General features: G+C 50.7%; 2 protein-coding genes across 4 annotated transcripts in view; one reads left to right on the forward strand and one right to left on the reverse strand.

Moving 5' to 3' along the window:
- The window catches only part of LOC139787626 (POTE ankyrin domain family member B-like), a 133,773-nt gene that overhangs the window by 102,448 nt on the left and 3,351 nt on the right, over positions 1–27,974 (reverse strand). The window lies entirely within an intron of this gene.
- Positions 3,636–13,633, forward strand: LOC139787809 (maestro heat-like repeat-containing protein family member 7). 3 transcript variants are annotated; one of them, XM_071727141.1, is made up of 19 exons: positions 3,638–4,360; positions 4,558–4,652; positions 4,832–4,918; positions 6,677–6,781; positions 7,103–7,321; positions 7,812–7,961; positions 8,356–8,510; positions 8,605–8,719; positions 9,055–9,326; positions 9,441–9,558; positions 9,886–10,020; positions 10,318–10,503; positions 10,814–10,963; positions 11,261–11,362; positions 11,828–11,930; positions 12,028–12,084; positions 12,450–12,627; positions 12,768–13,043; positions 13,361–13,633. In XM_071727141.1, exons 1-17 carry the CDS (start codon positions 3,856–3,858, stop codon positions 12,557–12,559), a joined length of 2,664 nt encoding a protein of 887 aa, XP_071583242.1. In that variant the 5' UTR covers positions 3,638–3,855; the 3' UTR covers positions 12,560–12,627; positions 12,768–13,043; positions 13,361–13,633. The 3 variants fall into 3 exon arrangements, with proteins under 3 accessions (XP_071583243.1, XP_071583242.1, XP_071583241.1); XM_071727140.1 differs by having other exon boundaries at positions 12,818–13,043; XM_071727142.1 differs by lacking the exon at positions 4,832–4,918 and having other exon boundaries at positions 3,636–4,360; positions 12,818–13,043.

Here is a 27,974-nt window from a genome sequence, read left to right on the forward strand (position 1 = left end):
TGAACGCTGTTTGAAAAATAATCCAAACACGGGAACAAAGGTACACCAGGGAGTAATTGATAGAGGAAAATTCCCAGGGGAAGTGTGGCAGATTGATTTCTCTGAACTCCCAAGGAAAGAGGGGGTATAAATACCTCTTGATTTTTGACTGGTACATTTTCTGGGTAGCCTGAAGCGTTCCCATGCAGAACAAAGAAAGAAAGAGAAGTAATTAAAGTCTTGTTTACTGAAATCATTCCAAGGTTCAGGGTGCCTGGGAGCATCTCCGCAGACAGAGGCTCGCACTTTTGTGCTAAAATTGTACAAGCAATAAGTAAAGCACTGCAAATCAAATGGCAATTACACACCCCCTATAGACCTCAAGCTAGTGGGCAAGTAGAAAAGATGAATCATCTTATTAAAAAACAAATTGCAAAAATATGCCAGGAAACTAACTTGCAGTGGTACCAAGCCTTACCTATTGCTCTAATCAGACTAAGGGCTAATCAGCCCTGCTCAAAAGAAAAACTGAGCCTGTTTGAAATTTTATACGGGAGACCTTATGCAATGCAGACTGTAAATAGTGAGGCTGTAGATCAAATAGGTAATCAATATCTGTATGATTATGTTATAGCTGTGGGGAAGTACTTCGATAAGAATGCCACGGTGGTGATGGATCACCAACCTAAGCAACCTGATTGTAAATTGCATCCTTTTAATCCTGGTGATCGGGTATATGTTCAGAATCTTTTAGGGAAACCTCTGCAAGAGAAATGGGAAGGACCCTTTCAAGTGTTGCTCACCACCTTCACTGCAGTTCGAATTAAGGAGCCGCCCATCTGGATCCACTACTCCCAAGTCAAGAGGGCCCCTGAACATTGCCAAGAACGTTCCTGAAGGAGCTCAACGTTATGAACCGGTGACCTTTAGTGTGGATGCTTGGACTCTAGATAAGTATGACCCTATCACAAAACATTGCCCAGGGATGGCCATGGTCGGGTGCAGGGATAGTTAAGGCACTACCATGGGTTGGTACACCACACATGGTATTACACCCTGAGTCTGGCTTAAACATTCATGTGCTACGTAAATTTACTTACTCACAAGTTGAGCAAATCGAGGCCTACGTGCTCACTATTAGTGCTGCCAAGGAGAAAAATCATCTTTCCTTTCCTGACCTTAGGAACTGTGCACCAGAATGTTGTAATTCAACCCATAGGCCATAATGTTTGGGCAAGTTTTGATCACTCCAGGAGTAAGCGGCGATCAATCAGTACAGAAGCCTGTATTCTTAAAGAACAACTAGGATATAGTTGTGAAAATACAATTATAGAAAATGAAGATTTGTGCTTAGATACTGAAGATAGTTTGTGTACTTTTGAAATGTTTCCCCATAATGACAACCGATCACAGGTTTTTATGTAGGAAATGGCTGTGCATGTATTAGAATATTATGCCTTAATATTTTTATTGATTATTGTCCTGAGATAGCAAAAGGTACAAATTTATGTGTGTGTAATTTTTCTAGAATTGTAGGCTGCGATTTTGATTATTCCGTTCCTATAACCACCATGCAATTGATTGAAGCTGAATATACTCTGTATCATAATGTACCAAATTTGCAGGTAGGCATGAATATTAATCTTTTTAAGGCAATGCTTATTCACCCTGATATAGAAAAATTAGTTTGCGAAGTTAATAGAACTACACAACGCATGCTTTGGCAAGTAACACATGATTCAAAAGGTATAAAACAGGTGCTAACAAAGATAGAACAAGTAGGGAAGCTTCATTGGTGGGATATCTTTATGGGATATTCCCCTGCGACTACGTAAGTATTCCATAACTTAATATACCCTCTATTAGTCATGGTAGCGATAATACTCAGGTTATTCTTCTTAAATGTGTGGCTATACTACAAACTGAATGATATACTCAAAAGGATCCGAGTAATGTGGGCAAAGATTCAAAGGCATCAGAACCTTCCCTTGGAACTTGACAAAAGAATTCGTAAGTTCTAAGGAATGGGGGGAATGAAGAAGAGAAAGATCCTGACAGAATTAACTCCTGTAAGGAGAGGAGATCAGGCCTAGCTGTTTGTGTGAATTTACATTATGAAGAATTAAAACTTGTAATATGTGTTAATGAATTTGTATCCATAATCAGTAAAATTCAGGGTTAAACTGAGAAAGAATTGAACAAAGCAGCTGAGACATGTCATTTTCCACTAGAACAATGTAACCAATACAAGGCCCTAACGGGATTAACGTCTGTCTCGGAGATAATTAAAAGTGTAAGTCTTGACACTGCCAAGGCCATTTAGGTGCCAGCTGGGCACCAAGGAATGTGAACATCTGTGCAAAAAGAACATAATGGTGTCAGAAGAACAAAAAGAACAAATGGTGTCACAAATAAGGAGAAAATTATGGCTGGGGTCTGATATCACCTTGTAACAATATAATGAAGTCAGCCAGAAACAAGAAAGGTAAAATTTCAACCCTGAGGAAGACTTCGTTACTTCATCTGAAGACCCCCAAAGACCCCAAGACATATCCCCAAAAGACAACTCAGCCCAGACTCTGCCTGTTATGAATATTATGATTACATGTTGCAATCTTATGACTATGTATGTCAGGATGATGTAACCTCCCCTTTTAACTGTATGAATAACCTAACCCTTTCCCTTTCCCTTTGTAACTCTTTGTCCAGTGAGAGCTGAGAGTTCCCCAGATCCGCAAATAAATACCTTTTACTGTTTGAAGGCTTAAAACTCTGTCGCTAAACAGTTTTATTAGGCCTTTTTGGGCTTCACTCTCCGTTTAACTCTTATGTTTGGGGGCATCTCTCCAAACACATTTATACACTTACTAAACAAGAGTCAGAGCTGCATGTTCTTTAGAAAGCATCATACTTTCAGGAATAAGGATCTATTCCTCATCAAATGATCAGACTTTCAAATATGTTAAAATCACTGCAATGCATTTGTAGAAGCCTTGAAACCTGGCAAGGGCTTCTCTTGGAAGTCTCCAGTGATGTACAGAGACTGTCAGTGCGGAGAATCCTTTCTCTTGTGTTGCAGGAGCTGGTTTCAGAAGGACCTGTCCCTTGGGTCAGCAAAAGCGATTAAACATTTGTGGCAGAGCAGGTCTTCCACCATCTTCCAACTCAGTTGGCAGTAACTTCATCAAAGGGGGTGGCAGCTGGATAGGAGTGAGAGTGCAGTCAGCTCCTGGTTTGGATCTGGGATTTACATTTTTCTCTGCAAATACAAAGCTGAAGTTTTTCTCTAGAAACTGTTTTTGTGAGCTAACAAGTAGCAAGCTATTGCCACGTAAGCATGAGGCACTTTGAGATGTTTCCTGATGCATGGATTTGAAAACCATGGTATAAAATCATGGCATGGGTTGGGGTGGGAGGGACCTTGAAGATCATTCAGTGCATGGGTAGGGACACCTTCCCCTACACCAGGTTTCTAGAAACTAGAGCAGAAAAATTTCTTCATGGAAAGAGTGGTGAAGCATTGGAAGAGTCTGCCCAGGGAGGTGGTGGAGCCTCTGTCCCTGGAGGTGTTCAACAGAGGGGCAGCTGTGGTGCGGGGGGAGATGCTGCGGTGGTTCAGGGCGTGCAGGGCTGACACTTGGACCCCATCATCTTGAAGGTCCTTCCCAGCCATGATGATTCCATGATTCCATGTGCCAACGCCTGCCTGGACACACCCGGCCTGCCTGCCAGGTGACAAAGGGACCCTTTGTGACCTCACCTGTGACACTGCGGGTCCCGGGGTCCCTTCTGAGCACCGGGGAGGCCCCGGCTGAGTGTCCAGAAGGACAGCAGAGAGTGCAGAGGCGAGCACAGAGCTGACAGGAGCCCTGAGCTATGTCTGCGTTCTCAGCGTTCGGGAGAAGCCTCCGTGGATCCCAAGAGGACCAAGGAGAGTTGGAGACGGTGCCTGGTCCCCAGGAGAGGGATGATCCAGGGTCTGAGGCTGGGTGGATGCCCTCAGGGCAAACGGGACAGGACTCGACAGCCCTTGGTGGTTTGTCTGATGAGAGCCTCTGCCCAGCCCCTGGGAGCTGTGAATCTCCACAGGCTGCCCAGGAACCTCCATCCCCTGGAGATTCCCTGCCCTGTGCAGGGCCTGTCCCAACCCTCTCCCTGTCCCCACGCAGTCCCCTTTGCCCCACAGGCTCTCCCCCCATGCAGTGCAGCCTTGGGGTGGGCAGCACTGCCCCCCCCATGCCCACCCCCCATGGCCTCTCCTCTTCCCCCGCGCAGCAGAGACCCCCGAGCCGGCCCCGGCTGGCCTGGCTGGGAGAGGAAGAGGAGGAAGGCCACCCCCCTGCCCCACCAGAGGTGTGCGAGGTCCAGCTGCTGGAGACAGGTGAGTGAGGGGCCTTTGGCTGCTTTTCTGTCCTCCTGCATGGCAGTGGTTGCTGGGCACATCCTTGGCCTGATCCCTGCCAGTCCCCTCTTTGGGTCCCCCCGCCCAGGGCTGGCATGGGGCTGGGTGCAAGGTAGGGGACTCTTCAGTGTCTCCTGCCAGCACCTTCAGCTCGCCCTCCTCCCTTGCTCTGTTAGATTCCGACTCTGATTCCAGCAGCTCTGAGGATCTGCGTCCAGCTGAGGAGGGAGAAGGACAGATCTCTGTGGATGCTCTGGAGGACTCAGCAGAGGTACCCACAGAGACTGGCACCAGCCTTGTGCCTGCTCCAGCTGCCCCCACACTCAAGGATCCCTTCCCAGACACCTGCTGTCTGGGCAAAGATGGGGAAAAAAAAAGTCACAAAGACACGAGCCCTGTGGGTAAGAAGGATCAATCAAGGAGCCCCAGAACCTTCTCCTCTCCCGGCAGGAGCTGAGGGATTTGGAGAAGCGGCTGAGGGATTTGGAGCTGAAGCCTTCATCCTCCAGGCTCTGGAAGCAGAAGCATCTCTTGCAGGTCTGGCATTTGCAGAGCAGGTCACAGCTTCCCCAGTGCAACCCCCCCTGGGAGGTTTCTGCACTCTGAGGGGTACAGGGACCGCTTTTGGAGGGCAGCATAGAAAGGAGCAGAGGCTGCAGTGGGAAGGGGCTCTGGTCACCTCCCTGGCCATGGCAGACTGGTGTGAGCCCTGAGGTTGGGAGGGAGCCCAGGGACATTGGAAGTTGGCGAATGTCACGCCAATCCACAAAAAGGGCCGGAAGGAGGACCCAGGAAACTACAGGCCTGTCAGCCTGACCTCAGTGCCTGACAGGGTTATGGAACAAATCATCCTCAGTGCAATCACAGAGCACCTGCAGGATGGGCAAGGGATCAGACCCAGCCAGCACGGGTTTAGAAAGGGCAGGTCCTGTCTGACCAACCTGATCTCCTTTTATGATCAGGTGACCTGCCTCGTGGATGAGGGGCGGGCTGTGGATGTGGTCTACCTGGACTTCAGCAAAGCCTTCGACACTATCTCCCACAGCATTCTCCTGAAAAAGCTGTCAGTCCACAGCTTGGACAGGGGCACTCTGCACTGGGTTAGGAACTGGCTGGAGGGCCGGGCCCAGAGAGTGGTGGTGAATGGTGCTGTATCCAGTTGGCGGCCGGTCACCAGTGGTGTCCCCCAGGGATCAGTGTTGGGCCCGGTTCTGTTTAATATCTTCATTGATGATTTAGATGAAGGGATTGAGTCCACCATCAGCAAATTCGCAGATGACACTAAGCTGGGGGGGAGTGTGGATCAGCTGGAAGGCAGGAGGGCTCTGCAGAGGGACCTGGACAGACTGGAGAGTTGGGCTGATTCCAATGGGATGAGGTTCAACACGGCCAAGTGCCGGGTCCTGCGCTTTGGCCACAACAACCCCATGCAGCGCTACAGGCTGGGGACAGAGTGGCTGAGAGCAGCCAGGCAGAAAGGGACCTGGGAGTCTGGATTGACAGGAAGCTGAACATGAGCCAGCAGTGTGCCCAGGTGGCCAAGAAGGCCAATGGCATCCTGGCCTGTATCAGAAACAGCGTCGCCAGTAGGTCCAAGGAAGTGATTCTGCCCCTGTACTCAGCATTGGTGAGGCCACACCTCGAGTACACACCTCCAGTTCTGGGCCCCTCAGTTCAGGAAGGATATCGAGGTCCTAGAGCAGGTCCAAAGGAGGGCAACCAGGCTGGTGAAAGGACTCGAGCACAGACCCTATGAAGAGAGGCTGAGGGAGCTGGGGCTGTTCAGCCTGAAGAAGAGGAGGCTCAGGGGAGACCTCATCACTCTCTACAACTACCTGAAAGGAGGTTGGAGCCAGGGGGGGGTTGGTCTCTTTTCCCAGACGACTTTCAACAAGACAAGAGGACATGGTCTTAAGTTGTGCCAGGGGAAGTTTCGGTTAGATATTAGAAAGAATTTCTTTACAGAAAGGGTGATCAAGCATTGGAATGGGCTGCCCAGTGAAGTGGTCAACTCTCCATCCCTGGAGATATTTAAAAAGAGACTGGATGTAGCACTTAGTGCCATAGTCTAGCAACCGCAGCGGTGGGTCAAGGGTTGGACTTGATGATCTCTGAGGTCCCTTCCAACCCAGCCAGTTCTATGATTCTATGATTCTATGACATGAAGTCAGGCTTTGCTGCTGTTCCCAGGAAGCCTTGGCAAAGGATCCGAGCCCTGCCAGGTGCTGAGCAGAGCTGTCAGCCCTGGGAGAGCCAACAGAGCCCAGGGCAGAGCATTGGCTTTTCTTCTTGCAGGGCCTGATGTTCTTCACAGCCTCCCCCAGAGCAGAGGAACGTCAGAAGGCTCTGGTGCTCATTGCCAGGGCGATGGAGTCAGGCATCAGCCCTTCCTCTGCCAGGGTAAGGAGCCCCCAGGGCCAGACAAGCTCCGGTGCCCCCCTCACTCAGCCCTTCCCGCTCTCCTGGGTACTCACTCTGTGGCTATCCTGAGTCCCAGTCCTCATGCCAGCTGAGGGCTGGAGAGCAGGGAGAGGCAGAGGGGACAGCGGGGCTGCAGGGGAGGCTGTTCCTGCTGGGGACAGCTGGGCCTCCCCCGTCCTGCTGCTCTGCTCCCCTGGGCTGGGGGCTGCTGAGAGGGGACCCTGCGCTGGGCAGAGGAGCTGGCAGAGTGCAGGGGCTGGGGCAGACACCTCCACAGCCCTCTGATCACTGCTTTTCCAGTGCCTGGGAGAGCTGGTGGGATGTCTCATCCTCTGCTGCGCATCCAGCATCTGGAAAATCAGCTCCATGGCAGCAGAGGCTCTTCAGCATCTCTTCGACATGCTGCATCGACAGCGCTGGGGAGGCTGTGGGCCAGGACCAAGAGTTTCCTCTTTCCTCCACTCCTCCCCAGGCTGGGTGTCAGCAGCAGATGAGATGGACACCAGTGGCCTTGCCAGGGTAAGGAGCTCCCTCCTTGCTGGGACCCTTCCAAGGGACCCTTCCCAAAATGCCTGGGACTGGCCTGGCCTCACTCTCCCTGCTGAGAGGGTTCCTATGCCAGGCTGTCCCTCCATGGAGTGCCCCAGCAGCAGCTCCAGCGCTCCTGGCCCCTGGCTCTCTGGAGGGCCAGCAGGCCTTGTCCATGAGCCCAGCTCTCCTCCCTCCCTCCCTCCCTCCCTCCCTCCCTCCCTCCCTCCCTCCCTCCCTCCCTCCCTCCCTCCCTCCCTTCCTCCCTCCCTCCTCCTCCTCTTAGTCCTCCTCCTCTTCCTCGTCATCCTCCTCCTCCCCTCCCTGCAGGGACAGCAGCCCCTGCTGCAGCTTTCCTGCGGGCACTGCTGCCAGCACCACTGGGCACCTCTTGCCGGGGCTGCTGGCACGGCCCAGCTGAGCAGCACCAGCAGGGCACTGCTGACATCTCTTCCCTCCTTCCCTTCCCTTCTTCCCGCAGGAGTTTGGAATTTACTCCTGGGCTGCAGAGAGGACGGGCCTGCTCCTCACAGCTATAGCAGCCCTGGGAGATTCCAGCACCCAGGACAGTCAGGTGGCCTGCAGTCTGCTGGACGTGGCCACGAGTGACCCTGGCTTCTGGCTGGTGGATGTAAGTGTCCTGGGGCTGCTCTGTCCTGCCCATCACACCTTCCTGGTGCTTTTCCCTGCTCCCTCCCTCCCAGATGCCAGTCTCTTGGGCACCTGAAGCCAGCTCAAGGCAGCAGAGAGGGATGGGATGGGCAGGGCAGCAGTTGCAGTGGCATCTGAGGAGATGGTTGCACTGCAGTGGCAGCACCATAGAATCATAGAATCACAGAATCAGAGAATCAGCTGGTTCCTTAAAAACCTCCAGGCTGCCCTCCCTGGGCAGCCCATTCTAATGCCTGATCTGTAAAGAATGCCTCTCTGTAAAGAATTTCTTCTCTTCCTAATATTTAACCTCCCCTGGCAGAGCTTAAGGCCATGCCCTCTTGTCTTACCATCCTCACCCGTGTCCCCTCCAGGCAGAAGCGATCTTGAGGTGCATCCACAGCACCCTGCAGCGTGTCCCCAGGGTGACAGCCTGTCAGAGCCTGGAGTCACTGCTCTGGCTGCTGGCTGAGAGGAGCCCCGAGGACACGGTCAGGACTCTGCTGAGGATGAGTCCAGAGTGTGACAGGTAGGAGCCCCTCCAGCCCTGGGGACCTGCTCCATAGCCCGGGCACAGCAGGGTGGCCGAGGCAGCCCTGCTAACGGAGCACTCTGGCTTGCAGGGCTGCCCTGGCCGTGTGGGAGGTGATGCTGTCCCCACCCAGGAACACCCAGAGGATCTTCGAGGGGCTGCTGGGTGTGATGGAGGGCTCCATAGCAGGCGTCAGTGTCTCAGCTGTGAGTGAGCAGAGCAGGTCTTGCTTGGGTTCAGGGCTGTTCCTGGCTCCCCAGGCAGGCAGAGGCAGCCCCTGCTGCCTTGCCCCAAATACCCACCTCCTCCAGGACTTGGGGACACAGCCCCTCAGGGCCAGCAGGGACCTGCCCTGCACCAACTCCCTCTGTGCCAGCCCCGTGGGGCTGCTTGGGCCGCTGAGCACAAACAGGAACCCTGCAGCATTCTGGGCACCACATCCACCGTGTGCTGGCACAGCCTCCATGAGGCTATCTGTGGCCTTGGGCAGTGCAACAGCAGCGTCTGTGCACTGAGAGCTGTCCCTGTGTCTTTTCTGCAGGCATCTCAGGTCCTGTGCACGTTGAGCCAGTGGCCCCACTGTCAGGAAAGCCTGCGAGTGCTCTTCCCCAGGCTCCTCATGGCCCTGACCAGCCAGCTTGTCAAGGATCCACGGATTCAGGGAGATAAGAAGCAGGTGGCAGTGAAGGCCATGAAATCTCTGCTCTGCGCTGCTGGATGTGAAGAGCTTGTCCAGACAATCCAGCAGGAGGGTGGCTGGGACCTGCTCCTTGGAAGTGACGCCCTCAAGAGAGGAGCCAGTTTGCTGGCCAGGTGAGAGCCCCTTTCAGCCTCGGCAGCCCCATGCCCGGGGGCAGAGAGCTCAATGCCAGCAAGGCTTTGCTCTGCTCTGCTCACTGCCAGCGCTGCTTTTCTTTCTCTGCCCAGAGAGATGAGGAGGAAGAGCTCAGCTGAGCAGCGCTCCTCCCTGTTCCAGCAAGTCAAAGAGATGTTTGGGCCTGCGGGGCACTGGCAGAACACCTTAGCCTTGACTTTCTACGTTGAGGTAAGCCTGGTGGGAGACAGTGCCTCTGGCAGATGCTTCTGAAGCCGTCCCTCTGTCCCAGGCAGCTGCCGGGTGGGATGACAGTCTCTGGAGCTGGGACAGAGGGCTCTGCTGTCAGTCCCTCTGCCCGCCAGCCCTTCCTGCTGGGGTGGTGCTCAGCACCCCTGGGTGTCCACAGGCAGGGCTTCCCCCGGGCCGGGACAGGTTGGGATGGGACGGGCTGTGTCAGCCCCTGTGTCAGGCCCTGAGCTGGCAGTGGGAAGTGGGAGCTGCACAGTGCCGGGGTCCTGCAGCTCTGCCCGTCTCTCACCACTGTTGTTCTTTCAGCTGCTGGGCTGCCAGGACATTGAAAAGACTTCAGGTGACCTGCACCTCCTCCAGCAGTACCTGGAGTCTTACAGTCACACATGGCAAATGCTGGCACTCAGGGGCTTGGCGGCCCTGTCAGGAGATCCGCAGATGGTGAGCAAGGTGGAGCCGCCTTGGCAGCCTGGTGCTGGGGCATGGGGGTAACGCGGTGGCTTGGGCTTGGGCCTGGCTGAGAGGAAGGAGGTGGCTGAGCAGGAGCCATAGAGCCCTCCCTGCCCTCCCTGGCTCTCCCTCAGCCCCCAGAGGCAGGAGGGGCAGGAGGGGCGGCAGCGATGCCGGCAGCGCCTGCCAGGAAGCCGGGCGGGAGGCTGGTGCTCAGCACACAGCGTTTGTGTCAGGCTGCTCCTCCACTGCTCCAGCAGCACAGAAATCAATTCTCTGTTCACACAGGCAGCAGAAATGCGGAGCGAGGCCCTGCTGGATGCCATCCTGCAGAGGATGACACGTGGTCTCAGTGACATCAAGGTGGAGGCCCTGCTCTTATTCAGAGCCCTCCTGGGCGGGCAGCTGGAGCAGAAGGAAGCCAGCCACATGGCTGTGTTGGCGGCAGAAAGTCTCCCACCCCTCTTTGATGATGTAAGGCTGCTGTGGGACCTGACCCCGCAGAGGGGGCTGGGGCAAGGACAGCTGCCCTCCAGCCCAGCCCCGCGGGCAGCACTTGGGCAGGGCTGCTGCCCTCCTCACGTCCCTGGGCTCTGCTGGGAGGGCTTCTGGGCTCTGCAGCCCAGCACAGCCTCTCCTTGGCAGGATGAGGCCTCTGCTGCCCCCAGCCCCACGACCCCGCAGCATCTCCCCACTCAGAACAACAGGAACCATGGGGAGGGAGAGGCTGCTGCTGCAGTCACCCTGACTTGGGTCTCTTCCTTCGTTTCTTCCTCCCTGCCAGGAGTCCAGCCAGGTGAGAGAGCTCTCCATCATCCTCTTTGGAGAGCTGTTGGGGGTGATGGTGAGGAGAGACAAGAAAGAAATGGAGGAGATGGTGCGGAGGACCCTGATCTCACTCTTCCTTCGAATGAGTGACGAGAGCGTGGCCGAGGTACAGACTCCAGAGCTGACCCTTCACAGCTTTGCCCTTCCCTCTGCCCCAGCCCTGGCAGCAGCTCAGCAGCTCTTGCCCATCTCTCTGCTGCTGGCTGGCAGAGCGTGATACCTGAGCTGGTGGCTGCCCCGGTCCCTGCCTTGGACACTGAACCCCCCCCCCTCCAGGCTCTGTCCCCAGCTGCCTCTTCCCAGAAGTAGCTGGGGACAGCTCGGAGCCTTGCCCAGAGGAGGGGGGTGAGAGGTCGTCTTCTCCCAGCTGTGGTGCCAGCTCCCACCTTGTGCTGCTTTGCAGGCCTCTGGCGAAGCCCTCCTCTCCTCTGCAAAGTTCCTGGGCTGGAGGAAGCTGAAGCGAGTGGTTAAGAACCAGGAGACGTGGAGGATTGGAGAGACCCTGGTGAGGACAAGCCCCAGGTGCCAGTGCCTGGGCTGGACAAGGGATGCCCCATGTGCCCAGGGGGTGTGCAGCTATTTCTGGCTGGCCCTGCTCCAGAACGGAACACACAGCCTGGAGCTCGGTCCCCCTTCCCCTTCCCTTTTTCCTTTCCATCTTTCCCTTTGCCCTTTCCATTTTCCCCTTTTTGCCTTTTTCCCTTTTCCCCTTTTTCCCTTTCCAACTCCCCCATTCCCCTCCCTCAGTCACGCAGCCCCCCAGGGGTTCTTCTGCAGAGCCCTCTTCCCCCCAGCCCCTGGGTGCTGCAGGAGCCCCTGGCCCACGCTCTGGCTGCACCTCAGCCCCCCAGGGCTCCTGGCTGGCAGAAAGGAATGGTCTGGAGGGGAAGGGGTTGGGGATGGGCAGAGGGACTGCTCTGGCACACAGGGAATGGTCTGTGCCAGCCCTGTGACCTTGGTCTCTCCCCAGCTGGAGCAGAAGAGGAGCTGGGTGGAAGACTACATGATGTTCAGCCGGATGCGGCTCAGGGATGCTCCGACTGGTGTGAGATTGGCAGCCATCAGGTTCATTGGTGAGCAACAGCCCCCGGAGACCCTCTTCTGGCTGCCCCAGGCAGGGAGCTGTGCAGTGCTGGGCAGGGGGAGATCTGACGGGAGCTCTGTGCACAGGGGCTGCTGCGTTGAGCCTGAGGAGGCATCGGTATAAAGTGCTGGGAATGTTCTATGGTGAGTGGGGTCAGAGCTGGGCTGGATGGGGCTGGATGGGGCAGGGGACAGAGCCTGGGCAGGGGGCTGCCATGCCTGGCCCCATTCGAGGGAAAAGCCTCAGGGGAGAGGGAAGCTCTTGAGGACACTCAAGACTGGAGGTTTTGAGTCACAGGCTGGGGGTTAGGACTGGAGGATCCTTAAGGTCCCTTCCAGCCCAAGTCAGGCTGCTGGCATTCCTGAGCAGCAGCTTCCAGCTGCTCCCTGGCTCCCACCTGCTCCTCCTGGCCAGGGAAAGAAATGGATGGGGCTGGCATGGGAGGGGCTGTGCAGACAGGGAGGTTTCACCACTGCTCTCTTTCTTTCTTTCTTTCTTTCTCTCACAGCCCTCCAGCGCCTGCAAAACGACCCTGAGCCCTCCGTCCAGTCCCTGGCAGTTCAGACCTCGCTGATCCTGGAAACTCTGCAGCAGCGGCCAACAGCAGAATCAGAATAGTCCCTCGGGGCTCTGTGCTGCTGTCCCTGGTGTCTCGGGGACAATCTCCTCCTGCCATCTTCCCAACGGTACCTTCACCAATGCCACACTGCAGCTGCTGTCCCCCAGACCCCCATGTGCCTCCCCAGGCTCTACTGGACTGTCCCAGTCCAAAGCAGTGCCTTCCAACTCAAACCAGTGCCCTCCAAGCCCTCCTCTCCACACCCAGGACTCCCCTCGGGTCACCCTCCTTGGGTTAAACCTCCCCAATGTCACCAGAGCAGGGGACAGCAGCAGCGTGGGACTGAAGGTGCCAGTGCTGAAGGTGGAGGTGGGAAGATGTCATTGAGACCCCCCCTGACCCGAAGAGCCCGAGGGGGGGGGGAAGGGCTCCTGGGGCAGATGGCAGCGTGTGAACGGAGCTGGAAGCAGCAGCCCGGTGCCATGACCTCCTTCCCACAGGCAGCACCTCGAGCCTGCTGAGCAGACACCATCACCCCCGCAGGTCAGCTCATCCCATCCCTCTGCACAGCCTGGCCCCAGGTGACAACCAGGTGTCCCCTTCTTTGGGCTGTCCCCCCCGAGCAGCAGCCACCTTGGGTCACCCCCTGTGCCACTCTTCTCTGCATCCCGCTGTCCCCAAGCATCCGGCCACCTCCGGCGTGCTCCTGGCTTGCACCAGGAGCCAGGGGAGAAGTTTTCCTTCCCACGGCTGCTGCCAGTGCCCACGCTGGTGCTGGGGGGTGCAAGGAGGCAGAGGGGAGAAGGGCTCAGAGTTTCAAAAGCTCCAGTTCACCCCAGCGCTGCTTTCTTGCTTTTCAGGGCTTTGTTTGGCAGCTGCCAGGAGGAGCGGAAGATGGGAATGTTTCCCTGGAACTTGCCAGCATCCTCACTCAGCGTGGGACACTGGGACAGTCCTGCCATGTTGATGGCAGCATGTCCTGCCTGCTTGCTGGTGGCAGCAGCACGGCTCAGTTTCATGGGCATCCTGACCCAGTGCTGCAAGTTCCTCCAAGCCAACAGTGACAGCAGCAGCCAGCTGGGACTTTCTGCAGGGGTTGAAAAAAGCATTAAACGTTCTCTTTCTTTCCTTAATAGCCCTTTTCCTTGGTGTGATTAATTTGTTTAAAAACCTATTCTCCCTGTGTTTCTGCCCCCCTATTAACTCCTTCAGAAGACCTCCGTTCAATATGATGTTATTTTCCCTGAAATAAACCATTGTATTCCGTTCAAACCATAAACCTGATTACTTTTGTAATTTGTAGGATGTACTTGCGCAATAGTAATATTTCCTCACAAACAAAATATAAAATATTAATAGTAACAGGCTGTGACATTGGTGGTCAGTTGGTGGTGCTGTATTGGCAGTGATGAGTTGGCAGTGGTCAGTTGGTGGTGATCACTTGGAGGTGGTCAGTTGGCGGTAGCTGAAGTGGTGGTGGGGAGTTGGTGACAGTCAGCTGGCGGTTCTGGAATGGTGGTGGTGGGGTGCCAGTTGTGAACTCGTGGTCCTCAATTATTGGTGCTGAATTGGCAGTCACCAGTTTGAGCTGGCCAGTGGTGGTGTTGAACAGGCAGTAGTGAATTGGTGGTTGGTGGTGGTCTGTTGGTGGTGGTCAGCTGGCCTTGCTGAATTGCTGGTGGTGAGTTGATGGTGGCAAATAGGTGGGGATCATTTGGAGGTTACAATGAGGCAGTGCCTAGTTTGTGGTGGTCATTTGGAGGTGCTTAATTGGTGGTGGCATGTTGATGTTTGCGAGTTGACAGTGGTCAGTTGGTTGTGGTCATTTGGCACTGCTGAATTGGCCATGGTCAGCTGGCGGTGCTGCATTCGCAGTGGTGAGCTGGTGGTGGTCAGTTAGTGGTGGTTCATTGGCAGTGCTTAATTGGTGTTGTGAGTTGGCAGTGGCAAGCTGGCTGTTGTCAGTTGGTGCTGAATTGGTGGTGACAAGTTGGCTGTGGCGAGTAGGCCGTGCTAAGTCAGTGGTGACAAGTTGGCCGTTGCCAGTCGGCGGTGCTGAATTGGCAGTAGTGAGTTCGTGGTGGCAAATTGGCAGTGGCAACTCGGCAATGGAGAATAGGCTATTCAAAAGCAGTGTCAGGGGAGCTAGAGGCTTTGTGCATCTCTGAACGCTTACCCTACCTCAAACTGAATTTTGTTTTTAGTTGGATGCACCTCTCCAGGCCGTGGTATGTCCAGGCTTGAAAGCTGTTGATGGAGAAACTTTAGTGCAGAATTTCACTGGAGTATCTGTGCCTTGTTGAACCCCAGTGCCACTGGCCACTCTCAAGCAGTCAAAGGAGGAGGTTAGCTGAGCGTGTGTTCAGAAGCTCACCTTTTATTGGCCCCCCAATCCTGCTCATGCGCATCTGAGGCAAACCCTAATTGGGCGAGGGTGGAGGCTTAACACAGGTGGGCTTAACACAAGCTCACGCCTCCCACCTCATAATTAGCACCTGTATTCACATGCTCAGGTAATTCCTCTACACATTCTGCTACAACCACCAGCTCTTTGGGAAGCCCTTTCCAATGCCTAAGTAGTTTCTCAGTAATTAAATCCTTCCTCAGATTTAGTCTAAACCTGCCCTGGTGCGACTTCAGGCCATTTCCTCCGGTCCTCTCATTGTTCACTTGAGAGAAGAGGCCAACACCCACCTCCCTACAACCTCCTCTCAGAGAACTGCAGAGAGCAATAGAGTCTCCTCTCAGCCTCATCTTCTCTAAACTAAACATTCCCAATTCCTTCTGCCTCTCCTCACAGGACTTGTTCTCATGACCCTTCACCACCTTGCTTGCCCTTCTCTGAACTCACTCCAGACCCTCAATGTCTTTCTTGTAGTGAGGGCCCCAGAACTGAACGCAGTACTTCAGCTGCAACCTCAGCAGTGTTGGGTACAGGGCCATGATCTCTGCCCTGCTCCTGCTGGCCACACTATTCCTCATGCAACCTCAAAGAACAAGACCAGGTTGGTCAAGCAAGACCTTCAGGTTCTACTCCTTTTGGCCCTTCTTTTAGACGGGGGTCACACTGACAAGCCTCCAGTCATCTGGGGCCTCCCCTGTTAACCAAGACTGGTGGTAGATTATGGAGAGAGGTTTGGTGAGCTCCTCTGCCAGCTCCCTCAGCACTGTTGGATGGATCCTCTTCAGCCCCATAGACTTGTGGCTGTCCACCTGCTCGAACTGGTTGTGGTTGAGTGTGTCCTGTAGGTCCCTCTGCCTCTCTGCTCTGCCCTGGTGAGGCCACAGCTGGAATATTGCATCCAGTTCTGGGCTCCCCACTTCAAGGGAACTGCTGGAGAGAGTCCAGAAGAGGTGAGGAAGATGACTGGAGGACTGGAGCATCTCTCTTGTGAGGCAAGGTGGAGAGAGCTGGGGCTTTAGTATGGAGAAGCCTGAGGGGAGACATCATTAATGCCTACAAATACCTAAAGGGTGAGTGCAAAGAGGATGGAGCCAGACTTTTCTCAGTAGTTCCCAGTGAGAGGCTGAGGGGCAACAGGCACAAGCTGGAACAGAGGGAGTTCCATTTAAATAGGAGAAAAAAGTCCTTTACTCTGAGGGTGACAAGGCACAGACACAGGCTGCCTAGGGGGGCCGTGGAGTCCCCTTCTCTGGGAATATTCAAAACCTGCCTGGATGCAGTCCTGTGTCATGTGCATGAGTGATCGTGCTTTAGTGGAGAGTTGGAGTGCATGGTCTCCAGGGGTTCCGTCCAAATCTGAAAATTCTGTGATTCTGTGATAGTGAATACATCTAAAATACATCAGTAAGTATGGAACTCCCCCTCCTCAGCTGGTAACTACTTCCCAACTAGAAATGCGCAGCAGCCAGAGAAGCCACCAGAGGGCTCTCCTGGGAGCCATTTTGTACTGAGCAACACGGGCAGGAAAACTGCCCTTGGTTCCTTTGCCTGACCTCAGGCATTCTTTCCTCATCCTGGGCAGCTCTTCTGGAATTGACAGGACTATGGCACCTTAGAACTTTAAACTTCAAACATCCAATCCTTCAGTCGCCAGCTCCAGCCACGTTTGGTTCCAAAATTCTAAACATAAGGCCATGGTTTCCAAATGCAAGATGCAAGACCTGAAAGCTGTTGCTGCCTCTCAGCTTCTCCTGGCACCCCTTCCAGAGCTCCAAGAACACTGTGACTCTGTGCTTGTCTTAGAACCGTGTACTTCAAACATCCAACCATTCAACTTCAAACTCTAATCAAGTTCAGCTCCAGAATCCTAAACGTCTCTCCATGGCTCCCAAACACCAGGTGGAAGGCCTGAAAGCTGTGGCTGGGCCAGACCTTTTCCTGGCAGACATTCCTAGGGCCCACTAACAGAGACACTCAACACTTGTCGTGGCACCTAAAACATCAAACCTACAACCCTCAGACACCACGTGTGGCTCCAAAATTCTGCATGTCTGGCCGTGGCTCCCAAATGCAAAGTTCAAAGCCGGAAAGCTGTTGCTGGTCCTTAAACCCCTCCAACACGGGGGCTCCCCAGTTCCTCCTCCAGAATCTGGAGAAGGGAATCACAGAATCATGGGATGGTCTTGGTCAGAAAAGTCCATTAAGATCATGTCGTGGACACGAAAGTATATTTCTTGAATCAGAAAAAAAAAAAAAAAAAAAAAAAAAATCAGCCAAAAAACTGGCGTGCGATGGAGCCATCTGCTCTGTCTACGCTTCAAAAGATAAAGATATTCCCAGCAGCAGACCCCCTCTCCTTTGCTATGGTAACAGCCACTTTGCAGTAACAAGCTGACAAGATCAAATGGAAATCAGATAGAATCTTGATAGAAAGTTTCCAGACAGGTGATGCAAATTGGTGTGGAATACAAGAACCAAGGAATTCCTAGAATGTCTGAACACCAGAAGGAAGGACTGCAGTGGCCAGTTTGCAGTCTCTGGCAGTGACTGATAAGCAGCAGGGATTTTTGGCTATAAAATTCAGAGGAAAAAGGAGAAAATTTGTGGTGGGGTCCCATTTACACTTCAACTACTGTTATGATCCAAGCTATTATTTTATATTTTGATTGCAAGGAAAAATCAGCCACAACTCATAGATGTCACACAAATTTACAAAATCACCAGGCTTTATGGTTTAAGCAAATTACTGAGATTTATTTCAGGGAAAGGAGACAATAACACCACCCTTAAAAGAAAATTCAAGTTTACGAGAGGAGAGATTTTAGGAGAGGAGAGGAGAGGAGAGGAATTAGAGCCTGATGTACCTGGATAACGCTCAGGACAGCGTGAGAATGGAGGCCATCAGGTTCATTGCTGAGCTACAGCCCCTGTGGACCCTCTTCTGGCAGCCTGGCCCCGGTCCCCACTGCTGCCCTGGCACCAGGAGCAGCCGTGTGGCTGCCAGAGCCCCTCATGGCTGCCCCGTGCAGGGCCTTGGCCTCCCTCTGCCAGCCCTGCCCACGCAGGGGGGCTTGGTGGCCGCCTTGCCCAGTGCCACCCTGTCACTCCTGGTCTTCCGCGGGCTCAGCCCTGCGGAGGGGCAGGAGGTTGTGCAGCTGAGGCGGCCGGGCCGGGGGCTGTGCTGGGGCGGAGTGTGCTGGGGGGGGAGCAGCACACCGGAGACGCTCTCTCTCTTTCTTCCCAGGGCTTGCTGCATGGGGCCAAAGCCAGCAGAAGCTGTCTGAGATGATCAGCGGTGAGCAGGGGCAGAGCTGTGCTGGTCGGGGCTGGAGGGGCAGGGGACAGAGCCTGGGCAGGGTGCTGCCATGCCAGGCCCTGCTCTAGAGAAATGCTTCAGGGGCAGAGGAAGATGGCAGGGGCACGCTGGGCATTCCTCTGCAGCAGCTCTGTTCTCCTGGAGGGCAAAGGGGCTGCCAGGGGCTGGAGGAGATGGCTCTGCAGACACTGCGGGTCATTTGGGCTCTCTTTTTGTTTTGCTCACAGCACTTCAGCGCCTGAAGTATGACTGCACACCCTCCATCCGGTGCCTGGCAACTCAGACCAGTTTCATTCTGAGCTGTCTAAGGGTGAAGGCAACACCAGGAAGCACCAAGCATGGTTTAATTAACAATTAAAACAAGCAAACAAACAAAGGAATCCCCCTCTGTCACTGCTTTGTGCTATATTCTATCTCCTACCTTTCCCTTATCCTCACCATTTCCTGAAACTCACCATCAATATGCCGTTACTTCCTTTTTAAGCAACTGTAGTTTTTTTGTCTCTCAGATTATTCATAGCACGTTTTCAGTGGCTTGATACAAACTACTTAATAAATTCTATAAATGTGCTGGTGGAATGGTGATTTTTTTCTATGCATAATTGAAAGAAGTGTGACTGACAACTGAAGCTGCAATTCCTGAAACCTGTATGCCTCTTTTATACCTAGGGATGCAGTTCTCTTTCTCAGAAGCTAGAAGGTCAGTAAACTTGCCTGTTCAACCACGAGCACTACTGAAAACATTTTCAGATTTCCCAAAATATTACACTGAAAATAGGGAATTTATTTTACTAAACTGACCCTTTATGTTGCACTCAGTGTCTGAAGATATGCTTCATGACCAGGTAGCGTGTGCACATAAAGTTTTAGTAGCTGCAGCACAAAATCCCTCACAGCGTGGCCAACTGCACATTTGGAAATACAAAGATTATTCAGGCTGTGTGGCCAATCAAGTATCAAGCTGAAAAACTTCCTTCTCCTTCTGCTCCCTATTTTACTAAAAAATGGTTATGTTTGGTTTAGTAAAAAATGAAATGCGGGGTGATGTAGCAAGACGAACCTCTTCTATGGATGTGGCGCTCCAAGGTCCAACCAGGTATCCCAATAGTATCTCACAAATGGTGCTCTGACTAGCCTGGATCGGTGCTACTGCTCCGAAGGTGGCTAACCAGCTCCCTTGCTTCCCCAGGTGTGAGCTTTTTATTGGCCCCCTAATCCTGCTCATGCGCAGTAGGGGCCTGCCCTAATTAGGCACAGGTGGGCTTAACACGAGGTCAAGCCCACTACCTGGCAATTATTGGCACCTGGTTGCCTCATGTCACTACAGGGTGAAGAGTTTAAACTTTAGGTTTTATTTTCAATAGAGGTTTTGAAGAAATACTAAGGTGTGAGAAGAGGAACTCCTTCCAAAGAAAGTTTCATGGATCTTCTATCAAGTCATAACCCAATGAAAATAAAACTTGCCTTACTTCAAAGCCAGACAACATTCCACACAAAAAGTGCCATCTCATAAATACCTTTTAAAGACAAGTGTCAGACTTGATACCTCACGCTACGCTGATCTGCTTCATGCAGGACATAAGAACCCAAAATACCTGGGAAGGTCTTCTGCATGCTATTCTTGCCTTTAGGTGGCTTCTTCTAAGGATAAGGTTTTTATCTACGTCCTGATACACCTCATATCCTATTGCATCCTGCTGATGCAGCTCTCACAGGAGAGAGATAACTACCATATAGATAAGGTTTGTCAATTATATTTGTCATTACTGGTTTTGATTATTAGTATGTTATTACTGCTTTTGTATTTTTAGTATGTTGTTTATGGCAATGTATCATTAGCATATTAAGACTTCGCCTGTTATGAATGTAGTAATTGAATGCTGTAATCCTAGGTTTTTATTGCGTTTTAATTTGGCAACTATGAAGGAACTAGGACTCCATTGTGCTATGAGCCGGTGGGACTTGGAGACGCCTATAGGGGCCCCCTGACAAGATTCCATCGGATAAGCCTCTCCTATCCCTCCTTTGGCTCTCTGCACTAGTGGATGCCAGACCTTCCTAAAATTGAACAGAGCTCTGTTTGAGAGTGCGTGTGTATGAGTGATTATGTGAAACAGAGACATGTCATAAATGCGAAGTCGATTTACACTTGGTTAAGGGAACAAAATCCAGTTGATAACTTGTTAATCAATTTGTTTGATTCATTAACCGAGCTGCTATAGATTTTTTGTTACTTGCTCAAGGTCACGGTTGTGAGGACTTTGATGGCATGTGTCATATGAATCTTTCTGATCACAGTGAGAGTATTCATGCCAGCATACAATATTTGAAACAGCACACACAACAAATACAGCAACAAGTTAGTCCTCTGGATGGTATTATCACTTCTTGGTTTCAAGGTTGGGGATTGACCCCTATGCTTTCCTCGTTACTATTGTTAGGGTTAAAAATTGTTTGGATTATACTGTTGATTATTGTTGTTTGTCAGCTCATATTGTCCTGTGTAAGGAAAAGTCTTAGTCGCTTAACTATGCAAGTTATGGTTGCACAAAATAGAAACGGAGCTTGGCTGAATTGCTGACACAAAACTGTGATGATAATTTGATCCTTTGGTCCAAATGGGAAACGTTTTTTGCTTCTCTCTTTGTGCCATGGGTATCTGCTGCCCGTGCACACAGAAATTTTGATAAATTAAGCTGTTGGATTGTGAAGCAAGCTAATGGCACCAGTAAAGTGTTGTCTGAATTAGCAGAGGACTTATCCTCTGTACAACGCGGTATTACAAAATAGGGCTTCCATTGATTTTTTATTATTGGCCCATGGTCACGGCTGTGAGGATTTTGAGGGTATGTGTTGTATGGATCTGAGTGACCATTCCAAATCCATACATAGTGAGATACAGCAGCTGGTACAACATTCTCAGAACATCAAACAAGATGTTGGGTTTTTTGGATTGGACAGGCTGGTTAATTGGATGAGTCTTCCAGGATGGTTGAAGAGCTTGTGGAAGACTGTACTGTTAGTGTAGGAAAAAATCCGCGGAGGCTTAAAGGACGACACGCAGTCACCAATACGGTTAAAGTGAAGTCGTTTATTAACAGTGGACACTCGCTTTATATAGAGCCTTTGTTTATATAACGATATCTTGCAGGTGGCTATATCTTGGACACAAATTCTGTTCTCACAGATCTTCTGCTGGCTTCCTCATTATCCTGTTATTTCTTCTTTTCTACTGCCAGCTCCCTTATCTTTTTCCCATAGCTCATCTTTCAGTAACCTTGCAACTGGGTCTCAAGGCCCTTAGTTTACTCTAGCTAAAGCTAAATAGTCAGGATTGCTCACATGTCTGTTTCCCAACAGTTTTCCAGACAGTTTCCCAACATGTTAGTTATATGTATTTTGCTTATTGGTTTTATGTTTGAGTTGTATTTTATCGATGTTTAAAAGGTTGCTTACTAAAACTACGGATGTTTTGCTTGTACAAAATAAAAACGGGGGAATTGTAGAGGATTGGCTACGTGACAGGGATCACATAGACATAATGCAGGTGGCCAATAGAAGAGCTAGGCTATAGAATATGTATTAGCTTATTAAAGGACTGTGAGAATGTTCCTGAATGTTCCCAAAAGGGTAGCAGGTGTGGCCACCGGGACCTGGGGGGGCACGGTCTCAGAGACTGGATATAAGGGAAAGTTGCTGCGCAATAAAGTGGAAGCTTGTTGATCACTCATATTGAGTTCTCCCTCGCTGCGACATCATATCCTACTTGCATCCTGCTGATGCAGCTCTCACAGGAGAGATCAACTACCATATAAAACATCATAGAGGATTCAACTGAACACAGGTACATCCCTATTCCCACTTCCACCACATCCCAGAGCTACCTCTACAGAGATAATTGTGGGACAAAAAACCCCAACACTGGGCTGAATTACCAAACTACAAATGGAACTGGTTTATAACCAGTTTGAACACTAGTCATCTTCTTGCTTTGACCAGCCAGAGCCTTTCTTGTTGCCCTTTTCTTCCTTCCTTGGCCTTGGCCTCAATCCCTGTGCAGGGCTTTTGCAAGGGCCTGGCTCCCTCCTGCCCTCATAACCAAGGCAAGCAAAGCACTGACCCACAAGGGCCTGGCCTGGCAGAGCCAAGTTGCAGGCGGAGCCTTGAGAAAGATGCCAGGAAACTGCACAGGCCCAGAAAGCCGAACCGAACTGGGACACACCCTGCACATTACCGGCCCAAAATGGAGCCTGACGGGGGAGAAACAAGATGGGGGGTGGCGGTTGTTTTTTACCAGCACGGGCTCCTGGACAGAATAGACCCAAGGCAAAAGCTCCCAGCATTTCACAGCTACTTCAGGAAGACCGAGAATTCCTCTCCCTGTGTTCCTAACTGGGAATCTCTCTCTCGTCCCTCCTTTTCTCTTTCTTTTTAATCCTCTTCCTCGCCCCTCAATACCCCCAGCTTCCAGGAGCCACCTCACAAAGCTCTCCGGAACTCGGGATTTCCTTCCCACTCATGCCCTGCTTGGGCTCCTGGTGCTTGTGTCTTCAAGGGAAAATCTTAGAGTATTTCAGGGCTCTTACATTAGTACAGTGATTTCCTCTCTCTTGTTCCTAACCAAGCCTCTCTATGTCTTCCCTGCTGTGGTTTATTTTTTGGTTTGTTTTTCTTTTAATTTACCATACCAGCTTTAAGAACCCACCTCTGAAACCTACGTGGAGCTTTCTACCTTCAGAAAGAAAATTGTAGAGTGGAAGGTACGATTTGAACTCAATCTTGCCACTTCTCTTAAGGATAAGAAAAAATTTTTCTACAGATACATCAAGAGAAAAAGCAGGGGCAGGGAAACCTCCATTCTCAGTTAGATATGGGATGAAACACAGTTACCAAAGATGAGGAAAAGCTTGAGGTATTTAACACTTTCTTTACCTCAGTTTTCAACAGTAAGATGTGTTCCTGAGGACAGCTGCTTCTGGGGTTGGAGAGAGAAATAGGAAGCTGAGTAGCTCCCCTGTAATCCTGGAGGGAACAGTTTGTGCCTGCAAATCAGTTATCAAATGACTGCATGTGTGTACGTGCAAGGTGCTTTGCTGAACAACAAAATATGTGAAATGTATTTTTACACATCAATCTGAAATTTTTGCTCTGAGTAGATCTGCTTTCAATTTACCTATGGATTATATAGTACTGTTTCACACTACCCAGGGCAGTGGTGGAGTCACCATCCCTGGAGGTATTGAAGAGGTGTTTGGACCTGGTCCTTAAGGACACGGTTTAATAATTAGCTTATGGCCAAAGGTTGAACAGGATGATCTTGGAGGCCTCTTCCAGCCTAAAACATTCTGTGATTCTGTGATTATTAGCTTCATTTTTGATAACTACTGATGGCAAAGCAGAACGGTTACCAAACGGTTACCGTACCAAACCCTAACACAGGATTATCAGCCTTCTATTCCTGCTGGAATTCTCAGTATCAAGTGATACTTTGCCTTCTTGTTTTTCACCTAGTGTGAGTTCCTAACAACCAGCCACATCATGATCAATTAATAAAAAGGTTTGTAGTTTAGGGTTAGGATAGGTTAAAATGACAAGGAACATACTAATGAGATGTAAAACTCCTCTAGTATTATTTGATCAGTAGGAATCAAATTGAAAATTGCAGAAGTGGAAGAATTATGGAATAATTTACAAGAAAGAGAACCAAAATGCTCTATTAGTAACACGCCAACATGGCAAGTATTTTTCTGTCATTCTGGGCTTGTATAATTTTTCTGTATAGTAGTATAAACTTGTCAGCAGCAACTTTCTGACCTGGAGATCTGCTGACTTGAGGGTTGAGGAATCCTTTCTTCAGAGCTACAGCTGTGGTTGTCTTTGGACATCATTAAGGAGGAACTTGTAGATAGAGGTAGCTCTTTCATTGTATAAACAAGAAAATGTAGAAAACCTGGGCATGCCCTTCCTTCAAGTGTGAAGCAGAGGCAATGGACTTTGTAGCTAAATACCAGCTGAGTTTTTCTGACTTCAATTAGATACCAATGAGATAATATGAGGGAAATTAGAGTCAGGCATTAGTTGTGGGCTTAGGAGGATGCATGTCTTTGGAAGCTGTCTTTGCAGCTCAGGAGCAAGGAGCAAGTGGGGAGTGATTGTTTTTGAGAAATGTTCCCCCTCTGTTGGTTCCCATCCGTTTGTAAATGTTGATGAAAATCCATTGTGTCTGTTTTCATGAGAGCATTTAGGAGATTGATGGCATTTAGCCTACTAAGCAGATTTTTGCAGAAGTTTCTATTAGGATATATAAGGTTAGGAACATGGTATTTGGGTGGCTTTCTTGTGGAAAGTGTTTACTGCCAGTGGAATGCTTACTGTGGAGCTGAGAAACTGCATCCATCAAATCTGCTGTAAAATTTCTGGTGCCACTTGCTCCATTTTCATTCCAAGCTGTGGTGGGTTGGTGTGACAGGACTTTTGTAGAGAGGGAGTGTCCAGAGGAGAGGGGTAGAGAGGAGAGAGCAATACTGGAGCAGAGAGACCTGCAGCCATGGAGGACCCCTGGCCAGGGGAGGTGAACAAAACCAAAACCAAACAGAAAAACTCCACACAAAACCCAAAAAGCCCACCAGCTATTCACGTGTCTACCCTCTTAAACTCTGCCCTGGGTTCTGCTCTAGGTTCTGACTGGATGCAGGCGACAAGGAAGTTTGGGGTTTTTTTTATACCCTTCCACAACAGTTGTCACTTTTGGATGGCCCTGGCAACTTCTGGGCAAATACCTTTGTTCCAGAGAAAAATCCTGCTGGTTTGTTGATACAGTTGCCACCAAGAACTAATAAAATCCTGAATGCTTTTTTAAAACTATGATACTCCACCATTTGAAATTTCAAACAGAGAAAAAAAGAGACAACACTCCTGTCAGTTAAAAGTTTAATTGCTTGCTTCCTCATAAAGAGTACAACGGAACATGCTCGAGCTAAACCAAATCCCACCCTGTCCCCATGAACAGAAATACAGTTGAACCCAGACTGCTGCTGCAAGAGATCCAGCTCCAGAACCTTTTAAAATTAGCATCTAAAAATATTGAAGTATCAATAGAGAATGTACCCCCCTTTATCTTTCAAATAGTATCTAAAATCAATCTCAATAGATTGGTATGTGTATCTATAAATAGGTATAAATATGTAATAAATAGTACCTAATATAGAACCTGCATACATAGGTGTAAGTATCTATAAATAGGTATAGATATGTAATAACATAACATAACTTCTGATGAAGTGCTGTTAAAAAGATAACATACAATAGAAATACAATCCTATTGTAAAAGTTAAAAACCTACTTTGAAGACCAACTTAAATCGACAAAAACAACAAACAACTTAGCAGGTATAAATCATCACAGAAAAGGTGAAAAAATGGAGCAGTGAGTTGCCTAAAAAGTAAAAGTGCAAGCAAAATCTATTCCAACAGAGCTGATATAATCCGGCTGATCCCCTGCTCCTCACTCCCTTCCTTCTTCCTCCTAAAAGCAGCCCCGCTTGCAGGATGCATCTCCCTGCAGGTGGAAATCTAGGAAGAAAAGGGCATGCTGAGTAAATCTCAGTCCTTGTGTCCGTTCCACAAGAACTGAGCGGGAGGAGCAATGAAGTGCTCAGACTGCAGACAAGAACCAAACTATTCTGATCTCCCCTTTCTGTAACACTTGGGTCAGAGGAGCTCTCGGGTCATCTCTCAGAAAACCACAGAGTCTCTCTTACTGGTTTGGGCCAGGATAAAGGGGATTTCCTGTCTTGTCATTTTGCATTCAGCTCAGTCTCTCCTAAGTAGCTGCACTTGCTGAAATTAACAGCAAGTTTCTCAGTCAGTGTCTGCTTCTGGGACTGATAACACTCGATGTTTACAGTTACTGCTAGAGACTGGTGTGCAGAACCAAGGACACTGCTCGGTTCCGAGGAACATTTTGGGCTCTGGAAAGAGAAAAGGAGTAAAGAGGTCACACCTGCAACCCTCCTTTGGGAAGGGGGTCAAACTGGAGTCAGCAGCAGTCAGGAGCTGGAGGCAGGAACACACAGATTCAGGCTGGTATGGATAAGGACCAAATGATGTGTAAGGGAAGAATACTCTGGTCAATTTTGGTCATTGTCCGTTCCTCCCCAAAGGAGGACAAGACAGAAAATCACCTTTATCCTGGCCCAAATCAGGACAGACCCAGCCAAGCGCTTCATTTTGGAAGAAGTCCTCAAACAGCCTTTTCTCTTCCCCCTTTAAAAGGGAAAAAAGGGCACTGCCTCCTGGAGCTGAGGGGGCTGACACAGCTGTCAGTCCCCCAAAGAAGGGCAGAAGATGTTAAATGCTTCTTGGTTGCCAGTCTGTTGTTTGGTGCAAGTTACATGTTTTTACGATTAAGGTAGTTTGTAAGTGCCAATTTTGTTGTTGTTGTTAACCCATTTTGGTTACTGAAGTTGAAGCCAACTGTTGGCAGAAAGCTTCCTCTAGAAAAAGATACTGATGGACTTGGTGGTTTCCTCCATTCACTAAGATCTTGGGACAGGGGTGCTCTGAACCCTGCACAGATCTCCTGCAACTCTGTCCTCCTGCTGAGTGGACTCTACAGTAAGAATTCCAGTACCCAGAATACACAGCTCCCTATCACCATCATCTCAATGGCTTCATCGCTGCATATCCATATGTCTGCATATACATACTGCTGTCATACACAGCTCTTTGGTTTCTCTGTTATTTTAATCTTTTAGAGAAACCACTTAAAGAACCACTTGTGTGTCTCCTACCTTATCTTGCAAAGTATGTAACACAGCACACAGTTCAGCTCTTGGGCAGAGGAAAAAGAAAAGCAGAGAAAAAAATGAGACACAAGTGCCAAATGCTCTGCTGGAGGACTCGGACACAAGCACAGAAGATGCTGTTCAGGGTAACAAACACACAGGAAAACTCCTGTGCCATGAAACATTCAGAATGTCAGGGCTGGATTCTCAGGCTCCAACGGGGCTCTGCCACGTCATACTGCTGCTGAATCACAGAGTCATGGATGCTGGAAAGGAACCATTGGAGCCCACCTGGAATAACCTCCCTTCTCCAAAGAGCGCACAACACGACCACTGCACCGCAGAGCAGCCCGTGGGCCTTGCTCCTTTCAACATGGCTTTCCCAGCTGCTTCCTTAGGGGAGACTACGTAGCACTGACAGGTTTTCTCTCACTTTCACCAGCACCCGGGATACCAAGTGTGAGGGAATGCTGCTTCAGTTTACCTTTAGCTCCAGGACCAGGTGCTCCACTCCAGCCAAGGGCAGCCTGAGCTCCCTGCAGCCTGCCCGAAGTCCCAGGCCCCATCTCGCTGTGCTGGGGGCTGCTGCTCACCCCCTGCACAGAATCACAGCCTGGGGAAGGGGCTGTGAGCCCAGGCCTCTGCTTAGCAGGGGCACCTGGAGCCCCCCGGGGCTGTGCTCACACAGCTTGGCAACATCTCTGCCACAGCCTGCCTGGGAGCCTAACAGGGAAAAGGGCTTTCCTGATGCCCAGAGGGGACCTCCCGGGGGTCACTTCATGGCCATCGCCTCTTGGCCTCTCACTGCCCACCACCGGAAACAGCTCTGGACCCTCCCATCAGGTGTTCAGAGAGCTTGGGATCCCCCCTGAGCTTTCTCATTTCCAGAGGGAGCAGTCCCAGCTCTCTCAGCCTTCCCTCCTGGGACACGCTTCCCTCCCTTCATCAACTGACTGTTCCTCTGAGGGA

This window comes from Heliangelus exortis, chromosome 27, assembly GCF_036169615.1.
Source record: "Heliangelus exortis chromosome 27, bHelExo1.hap1, whole genome shotgun sequence".
In the NCBI taxonomy this organism is placed as follows: Eukaryota; Metazoa; Chordata; class Aves; order Apodiformes; family Trochilidae; genus Heliangelus; species Heliangelus exortis.